The 10034-nt window shown below is 50.5% G+C and overlaps 1 protein-coding gene across 1 annotated transcript; it reads left to right on the top strand.

The window, feature by feature from the left end:
- Nucleotides 1–8359: 8359 nt before the first annotated feature.
- Nucleotides 8360–9959, top strand: MIF (macrophage migration inhibitory factor). Its single transcript, XM_044444090.1, has 3 exons — nucleotides 8360–8542; nucleotides 9284–9456; nucleotides 9740–9959. The coding sequence occupies exons 1-3, from the start codon at nucleotides 8435–8437 to the stop codon at nucleotides 9804–9806; spliced, it is 348 nt and encodes a 115-aa protein (XP_044300025.1). The 5' UTR covers nucleotides 8360–8434; the 3' UTR covers nucleotides 9807–9959.
- The last annotated feature ends 75 nt before the right edge of the window (nucleotides 9960–10034 follow it).

The following is a 10034-nucleotide window of genomic DNA, read 5'->3' as shown; positions in this document are numbered from 1 at the left end:
CTCCCCAGTTACAGAACCGGTATTTCTTGGAGGTATTGTGTTGCTGGTGTAGCATTCATCGAAGATGGAGCATTTCCAGTTCATTGTTTTGTCATTTTTGCAAAAAAGCTTCATTGGTGAAATTACCCTGTTTATATCCTATTAGCCAGAATATTTGTTCAAGCCCTTACTTCAGATGTGTTGTGGGAAGCTCACTGGGCACCCTAATGCTGGTTTTCCTTTTGTGTTGTGAGGCTAACATGCTCGGGCCCCAAAATGCCATTCGTCAGTTGTTGTCTCCTGGAAAGGCCTGCCCAAGCCATAGAACTGAAACTGCAGAGCTGCAAGGGAGGGAGCCAGCTCAGTTTCCATGGCCCACTCCAAAAAGCAAGGAAAGCCCTGGCCTGGCCTGCTCCAGCAGAGATGACCTGGCAGTGGTTGCTTCTCTTTACGTGACTATTTACTTGTGCTCTTTGCTGTGATAAGTACAAATATTGGCGGGGGGGATAGAGCATGTCAAATAAATAACACTAGTTAAGGGAGGGAGGAATAAGGGAGGAAATCCTTTCTTCCAAGGGAGATCCCTAATATTCTGCATGCAGCTGAAAACCGGACAGGTTGAAATGATAAACTAACAAATCACTGCTACATGTATCTGGGCCTCATAACTGAGAAGCCTGTTGGATTTGGATGAAATCTTTTCCCTTATTGCACACATAACAAGAAAACAACACAGGTAACTCCATCACCAAATTTACCTTAATCCAAACACATCTTACTACATAGGTACACAAGGACTGCACACTTGCTTAATACTAAACCTGGCGTGAGCCATGTTTCTCCATCCCAGCAATAATGGTCTCACCAGCCCTTCTTTGCCAAATGCCTCTATTTTACACACAATTCTCTGAGCATACACAAAGCAAAATGCTGAACCTTCTCTGACATTCTTCACCCAAAGCTTTCCTTATGAATCCACTTGGGCCACCCTACAACTCTGACAATGGACTGTCCTCAGGAGGCAGGAGTTCCCCCAGCCTAAAGACTCCTCACTTTGGAATCTTCTCCCTCAAGATGTTGCTGCTCTTCCCCATTCCAGCAGGTGGGTTGACTGGCCCCTTTGGCTGCCCTCGAACTCATCTCCCCCATAGCGGGCACAGGCAGGCACAGAGGGCCTTGTGGAACTGGGACTGTTTCAACTGTCATCTCCTTCAGTCATCTCAAGTCTGTGAGGGGCTGTCACATGGAGGTGGGGAGAGACCTGTTCTCTCCTGCAGAGGAAGGCAGGACGCGCTCCAACGGAGCAAAGCTCAGGGAGCCAAGGTTCCATTTGGGTGCCAGGAAGCACTTCCTGACAGTCAGGACCCCGAGGGTGTGGAATGGGCTTCCACGAGAGGTGGTTGAGGCCCCATCGGTGCGGGTATTCAAGGATAGGCTGGACATGCACATGGTGGGCATGTCATGAGCGGAGCCGGCTGGTTCCAGAGGTCAGACTAGATGGCCCGGGAGGCCCCTTCTGACTCACTCTGTTTCTATGTTTTCTTATCAGAGTCTGAGCTGTCAGTTCTGCCAGAAGAGGCAGCCTCCTCTGCACACATCTCATCCTCCGATCTGGAGGAGGTTAGTCTCTTGTGTGCAGCTGAGGTTCACCAGAACACACACACACACGACAAAGCCATGGCATGTGGTTTCCATGCACCATGGCTTCTTCCCTGGGGAAGGCTGTCAGGCAAATGCATAGTTTCCACCCTTCTGCCTCATTTCTCCCACTGATGAAGTATTCCAGCAGCTCCAGCAGCTGAAAGCTCCTCCCAGGATGCAGCACTCCTGCCTTCCTTGCCTGCTTCTTCCCAACTGGTGTACACACTCCCTTGGACATGCCTTTGGCCAACCATTTTTTCACTGCTCTACTAGAGGAACCACTTACGAGAGCAATACTTCTCCTCCCCCATGCTGCTACCCACACATGTAAGCATATCTGCCCTCTGCAGCATCCTTTCCTTGCTGCAAATCTTCCAAGGCTTCCCCGTGAGTAGGCCCTGCACATGCCACCACGGGCCCCCTTCCCCCTGCAGCTGTGCTCACAGAGGGCACTGGTGCAGGAAGGCTGTGCCCTTCCCCTCCCATGCCATGGCTGCAGCCAGTGTTGCCCAGTGCCCTGCACCCCCACTCCCAACAGAGGCTCCCCCACTTCTGGCTGCTCTGCCACACATGGGGGCGGCTCGGCCTGGCACCCCCTCCTCTGGGCCAGCCCACAGTGGGAGCACCCTCATCTGGCATTAACCTCTGCCCATCTTCACCCATTTCTACATGCAGCCCTTCCCACAAGAACTGCATTGCTGTTGCAAAACATGGCTTTATTTCTGCAGCGTTACTGGAACATGGACACAGGGAAAGGGCTGTGCCGGCAGGAAAGAAAGCCGTATGTTAATACAAGCTAGCCGTCTTGCTGGCATGAAGCTATGCTGCCCTACAGCTGGGTCCACATACGGTGCCCCCCACAGCTCCCCCCCCCCATGCAGGCATGCATCCAGGTGCTGGATGCCGATGCTGCACTTCTACTGCTCACTATACCTGGCACTGCTCCCTCCCTAACTGCATGGACAGATGGTTCTACCTTTACACACAGAGCTGGCTTGCAGTAATGCACCAGGGCAGGGGTCAGCAACCTTTAACCCTCAAAGAGCCATTTGGACCCATTTCCCACAGAAAACACCAGGAGCTGCAAAACGCTTTTGACATCTAAAATGAAGATAACACTGCATAGTTTTTTACCTTTATGCTATGTATAAAAAAACTATAGTGTGTTGTATTTATGAAATCAATGAACTGCTACAGAGAAAACAAATTTTTATTTCTGCATGCAACAAAAACATTTTGAACTCCAAAAAAAAAAAGATGCTGGGTTGAAAGTTACTTTCAAATAAAATACTCAGTGTCTGAGTCCTCCTCATATTTATGAAAGAAAAAGCTAAACTTATATTATCCATTAGCAGCAAACCAAACATGCCACCTGCAGCAAACCAAAAATGCTGTCTGCTTCTGTGTGCCCTCATCCTTTTATCACGTGGTGAAATATTGAACAAACATCCCTCTCCCAATGTAATAATGTAGCTGGAATTTTATAAGAATCTTAAAACAAAGAAGTAGATCTATATCTTCATTATGATTTAGCTGCAGCTCTTGTTCAGTCACAAAAAACTTATTTTTAATCTTACATTATAAACTAGTAGGATTCCTTTCATATATTTTGAATAGGAGAACAGCTTCCTGAAGAGTCAAAGTCAGTGCTAAAGGGCTGCATGCATTAAACAGCAAACCCCATAAGTTCGTCAGCAGTAAAAGCAAATGAATCTACCCACGTACCATTAAACGTTCACTTTTCTTCAGAAACTTTTCTTCGGATTTATCCATGGTTGGCGGGGGGGAAGCTCCAAAGTAAAGCCAGTTGCAGATATGGGGGTGTTCAGTGACTGATTAGCAGATAAACAGTCAAGTAATGTGACTTGTGACAGGTCCCAAGCGCAGCTTTTAACATTCAGATGGAGATTACATTGGGACAAAGAGAATCTTTTCATGTAACAGGAGAGCTGCAGGAAGCTTGTTTAGCAGAGGAATGCAGCAATTTACTTAACTAGCTGGTTTACTTAACTAGCTAGCGCTGTGTTCCTGAGTGGCGCTGTTTTGAGCGACGGAGCCGCAGCAGGGGGGTTCAAGAGCCACGTGCGGCTTCGGGGGTTGCCGACTCCTGCACTAGGGGCTGTGAGAGCTGCTTGGGGTGTTGGGGGGGGACCATCTGCACCAGGCCCCCATCCACCTCCCATCTGTCTGAGGCTGACAGGAAGCCCAGAGAGACACTAATGTAGCTCCTGCCAGGAAGCGGGCTGGCATCCAGGCTGGGGCAGAAGTGTAGGACTACTGCTGGAACCTCTACAGTTCTCCCAGATCTGCTGGGGAATTCCAGTGTGGTTCTCCTGTGCCTCATACCTAGCTGCAGGGAGATAACGGCTGGGCTTGTTTACAGTCTCAAGGAATGCAAGGGACAAGACAGGAGTGGAGGAGAGCATGGCAGCAAGCATGGGGGTCATGGGCTTCTCAGGGCAATCATCCTGTTGGTGAAACCCTGAATGTAGCCCATGTGCTCCTCTCATGGAGGGGAACTTTGCAGAGAGAAGAACAGTATTTTTTTCCGTAAAAACAAAGGCCAAGCAGTTCACACACAGTGTTTGTGTGAACTGCAGCAACCAGATAGGAGAGCCAAATACAGTTGTCTCCCAGATTGCTCTGGAGGCAGTGCAGAAGGCTTCTCTGGTGCCAGCAACATCCCAAAACTGCAGGTGGGCACCTGGAGAGCAGTGGAGAAACCAGAGGTGTGAGGGAGCATAAAGCAGCCAATTGGAGTGAATCTGGAGCCAAGACATCAGTTGCTTGGCAGAGCTGGTGTTCTGCCAGCCAAGAATCAACAATCAACATGGTGTGGAAGCATGAGAAGGACAGATACAGAGTGTGCTTACACGCTTAAGTGTACGCTGACAGCCACACTTGGGTGTCACAAATGGCATATGGGAAGATGTATTTTGCTGTTCCCACAAGGTGCAAACCAAATCTTGGTGAAATTCCCTGGATGGATTTCATCACCATAAGTTAACCTTGACTCCATTGCAATACACAATTATTCTCTATAAATCGAGATCACTTGGCACCAGCAAACAGGAGTCTCACATTAAAACGAGGCCTGCAAAGAGCTTGCACCCTGTGGCACTGGATATCTGCACCCCAGAAGAACTGAGGAACCAACATATGCACTAAAATTAGGCACAACTTCCTGCACATCCCGTTTGAAAGAAAAAATGTGCAAAGGATGCACAAAAGGAGGGGGGGTGCTGTCCACCCCTGAACTCCATGCAGGCCTAAGTAACTGACTCTTAAATGTTTGGTTTCTTGCTATCTTTCGTTTACGCTAGTCTGCTAATCTGGGTGCCTCTGCTTATGCAGCTACAAAATGGCACCACCCCCACACAACAGTGAGGCTCACAGAGGCTGAGGAAAATCTAAGGTAGGAAAAAATAACACGTGGGGAGTATCTCCAGACTAAATGAGGATGGAGCATGCTTAACAGAGAGAACAGTTGCTGCAAGTGGGGTGGGAAAATAGGAAATGGGTAGGAAATAGAGTATTCTGGAAGAGAGCATGACCGGCCTGTTGAGAAGTATTCCATGCTGCAACATTTTGCTACAGGTCCCACTTGTAGATTCACCATTGTTACTATATTTTATTGTATTGATTTTCTACTGTACACTGCCCTCAAATCCAATTCATTAACAAGTTACTTATCAATGTTCTAAATGTTAAATATGAATGAATTTGGAACAAAAACTTCTGAGGAATCAAGGTAAATGCCAAAGAGTAATCAAGTTCTACACACCGTAAGAGAATACTATAATACTGTTGTCCATGGAGCCTTCAGTGTATTCAGTTAAGGGGTTTGAGGCATAAGTGGTGGTTGGTGCAGGTGCCAAACAGCGGTAAAAAAAAATCTTCCTTTTGAAAAATGTTTACTTTGCACAATAAAATAGTTATTATAAGATCTGAGGAATATCACGAATGCTAAACTGTTCCTTCCTCAAAGATTTTGATGTATGTTCACTGTGGGTGTAATTTTGGTTAAAGCTTTTGCCAGCTATAGGCTAGATGAGGCTGTCCTTGAGCCTTCAAGCTGAAGAGAAACTGGTCCCTAAGATGTGATCTCTGTGAGTGTCCAGCCCAGATGTCCTTCTGGGGACAGCAAACACTGAACTTAGCCAGAATCTATGTGCCATTTCAATTTCCACTCCATAACACAGAGACATGACTATGGTCTCCATAGGCCTTGTTATGCCTGACTCCCCAGGATCCTGACATAATAGAAATATCTATCAGCTTTCTCAGAGCATTCAGGATAGGCATGACTCCTCTAGGCTCCAGATAGGCATGACACGGCCAAACACTAGAATAATCAAACTGTCTCAGGGTATGCATGATAGGCTTAGCTCTCCTAAGCTCTAGCCCATTCAAATGTCTAGTAACTGCCTCAGAGAATTCCCCTCGGAAAATGGAAAGAGCTTACCTACAACGTAATGGGCAAAGATTGCCTAAAAGGTGTAAATTAAAAGATAAAACTTACTGCTAATCAAATCTGCTTCTGCATATCGCTTGCCTAACTGCTGCTATGTGATTTTGTAACTTCCCGTTGTCGCCATTGTTCTGATTTTTGTCAAAAACTGATTGTATTGTTTCCCATTTACCGAAAGCTCACTGTGAAGCTATAAAAACCTCATTCCAACTCTGTTCAGGGCCGCATTCTAACCATGAATGTTGGCCCCTGCAGGTAAATAAACTCCTCTTTATTTTTACCAACTGGTCTCTGGTCTCATCTGCAAAACCGCGAGTTACAACAGGCCTCAGTGTCCACCTATGACCCAATTCAGGGTAAACATGCTGACCTGGTGTGGATAACTGGAACCTGGCCCTGGAAAGGGGCAAGATGTAGATCCCTCCCAGAGATGCCTGTATTCCCTATTCTATGTGGTTTTAACAACATACTGAGCACATGGAAAACTCCATGGGATACAGTCAGGGATGTGATGAAGGTGGAGAATGTGAAGGCCACTTGGTCACCAGCATTGCCAGAAAGCAGGTACAATAATCTACTCTCACTTGCTGTTGATCCTGTTTACTGTGAAATATGTGCTCTCTGCCTCTTTTCTAACCCCCACTTCCTTAATAAACTCAAGGGCCAGACCTCATCATGCTACAGTGATAGAAGCACCAGCCATGTTAACTGAACATTTCTCCCTCGGATTATCCAGGTCTCCCGGGGCCGCCGATCTTAAAAATTTGCCAGGGGCGCAGAGCAAGCAGCCCCTGCAAACCTAAGCCTCACCAGGAAGTGCCCTGTCAATCCACACCTGCAGCCTCACACTCAGTTGAAGCCCCGGCTTGCCATCAGACTGTAGGCACAGCGAGACGCCCCAACAGCCTGAGCCACAAATACTGAAATCTGCCCGCGGCAACAGTGTTGTGGCTTTCCAGCAGCACTACAGATTTCACCCTGGACAGATGGCAAGGGCGACAGCAAGGAAACCACACCAGCAGGATCCCCCTTTTTATGGCTCAATGCCGAGGAGTACAACACTCAAAGGTGATAGGTGTGAAAGGATGATTTGAGACAAGGGAGTAAAAGAGATTTAAAAAGGTAACGAAGAAAATTACTTAACCCAAAGGAGGGGAGGGGCTAAAATCAAATAGCGCAAGGTGTGGGGAAACAGGCACATAGGCAGGAGGGCCAAATACTTCCCGATTGTTTATTGACAAGCTGGGCAGAACAAAATGAGCCTCTTGTAGCCCACCGGGGGCAGGGCTGGACTGGGAAGAAGGGCCGGTGTTGGGGCAGCGCGGAGCAGGCGGGCGGAAAGAGTGTCCCTCTCAGTGCCCTATTAGCCAATTAGGGGAAAGGAGGAGGGAACAAGCGGCTGGGAGCAGGGTTCAAAAGGGTGTGTGAACAGGTGCTCAGGTGAACAGAAGGATGGGAAGGAAACCGTTCCTTTCTGTTCCCTTCATTGCAATAAAGTTTTAAAAAACTCTGCATGCCTGGAATATTTTTCTCTTCCGATGGAAAGGAAAGAGTGTTTTTTAACAAAGGCACGTCATGGGCAAGCTAGGAAGGAAGAACAGCTCCTTGGAGAAGAGAAAACGCCCCCCCTCCCCGGGCCACACCAGAACCACTTTTCCTGTTTAAAGCATTCTTGCTATGCCCTTCCAGCTTGCCAGAACTGATACTTGAACAAGAACCGGGAGGAGCAGAACCGGGAGGGTCCCGCTGAGCTCGCCCTGAGCAGCGAACCTCAACCTCGGGCAGCTTGCGTAGGCCTGGAGGCGCTGGCGGCTCTCCGAGAACAGGCCGCCTGCCTCCGCGCCATCTCGAACAGGCGCTTTGGCTGCTCTTCTCTTCGCCGCGCAACCACGGCGGCGGGGCTCCGGCTCCGCAGGGGGCGATCGAAGCGAGCCTGGAGAGGGACGCGGCCCACCCTAACCCCAGCCCAACCCGCTGCCCGGGAGGATGCTGCCTCCTCGTGCTCGGCGCGGGCTACGCGGCGAGGCGAGGTCCCCGCAGCAGTGCCGCACTGTCAGGTCGCTGGCCGCCCGCCCGCGCCGCTGAGCAGCGAGCCCGACCCCCCGAGCCCTGCAGCGCGGCCCGCGGGGCTTGCCCGCGCCGCTCTCCACGCAAGCCCGCGCCTCGGCGGGGCGGGGCGGGGCGGCTACGTGCAGCTGCGCTCGGCCGCCCGCGCCGCGCCGCGCCCCTCCCAGGCGCGCTCCCGCCGGCGCGCGGCTCTCGGGCGCCCTGCGCAGCAGCCCGCCAAGCAGACCTGCCGCCCGACGCGCCAGGAGCGGTCCGTGCTGCGCGCTCGCTGCAGCCATGCCGATGCTCGTGGTGAACACGAACGTGAGCCGGGACGCCGTGCCCCAGGGCCTGCTCGGCGAGCTCACGCAGCAGCTGTCCAAGGCCACCGGCAAGCCCGCCCAGGTGAGTGCTCCGCTCCCGCGGCGGCCGCAAGGAGCTCGCTCCGGCGGGCAGCGCCCGCGCCCGGATGGATGGCGCGCGTCTCGGCCCGGCCCGGGCCCTGGTGCCCGAGGCGGCCTGGCGAGGAGAAGGGACACCCCGCACTCGCCCAGGGGCTTTTCGTGTCCAGGTCATCCGACTGTGGGCACGCCGTGTGGCAGCCGCCCTTTGCTCTCTTGGCCATAGCGGAGTTCAAACGAGCTCTGAAACTGAAAGGGAGACGCTGGCCTTTGTGTCCCGAAAACGCCGCCGCTAAGGAAGTGGCCAGAGGGATGGAGCTACATGTTGCTCGAGGGGACGGTTCCCATGGCCAGGAAGCCCAGGAACGGCGGTGTCGACCCCTTTCTAACCGTTCTCATTTCCCGTAGAGCTTATCTTTTGTAAAGCCTTGCTTGCCTGCCCAGGTCCAATACTATTGCATCTCTGCAGGGATAGCTTGCCATAAAGGATTGTTTCAGGGGGAATCCATTTTCCTACCTGCTGTGAGGCTTAAGAGGTCCCTGCTAATCAAAAATTCCCTGCAGAAAGCATACCTCATGGTGGGGGACTGGGGAGGAGGAAGTAAAAGAGACTAAAAAATAATTTAAAAAGAGAATTTCACCTTGCTCGGAACTGCATTTTAAACTTTTAGCCTCAATCTCAACCTTCGTGTAAATCAGTCCAGACCAGAAATAAAGCACATTTCTTTGTTGACTTCTTTCACAGTACATTGCCATCCACATTGTGGCTGACCAGCTGATGGCCTTTGGGGGTTCCTCTGATCCATGTGCCCTTTGTAGCCTACACAGCATTGGCAAGATAGGTGGGCAGCAAAACAAGACCTACACGAAGCTACTATGTGACCTGTTTACTAAACACCTGCATATACCTGCTGACAGGTAAGATGCAATCCAAAAGGCAGCAGTTCTGAATTGGGGCTGCCATTTCTTACGGGGGGGGGGGGGTGTTTCCTTGCTTCAGCCTTTCACATGTTTGGACTAAGTTCCCAGAACCCCTGACCATCAGCCCTGTTGGTAGTGCCTGTCTGCTCCACAACATCTGAAGGGTACCAGAGTGGAGGAAGTCTGCTTTATTTGGAAGCTAGTAGAACATGAGTGTGAGCTACTTTTAGCCCTGTGGTGTGGCAATTTCCTTGGTCTCATCTGCTGCTTTCTTTTACAGGGTCTACATCAACTATTATGACATGAATGCTGCAAATGTTGGATGGAATGGGTCCACCTTTGCCTAGCAGCCCCACTTACGAATGGAGGCCCTGTGAGCCCGCTGTCACTTGTGCCCTTCAGTGACCACAGCCACTTTTCTCTCCGAATAGTTCTTGCATGTGCTGCTGTAGTAATGCCCCTTCATCTAGCTGAAAGACAAATAAAAACATAGAAGCAAATCTGTGTGAATGTCCAGTGCCTGTGACAAGGGGCCAGTGCGGCATTAAAAGGGGGCACTGCAAAGGGATGGCAGG

This window comes from Varanus komodoensis, unplaced genomic scaffold, assembly GCF_004798865.1.
Source record: "Varanus komodoensis strain SLA01 unplaced genomic scaffold, ASM479886v1 scaffold44_1, whole genome shotgun sequence".
In the NCBI taxonomy this organism is placed as follows: domain Eukaryota; kingdom Metazoa; phylum Chordata; class Lepidosauria; order Squamata; family Varanidae; genus Varanus; species Varanus komodoensis.
The sequence above is the reverse complement of the archived record's forward strand: the minus strand, read 5'-3'. Positions and strand labels throughout refer to the sequence as shown.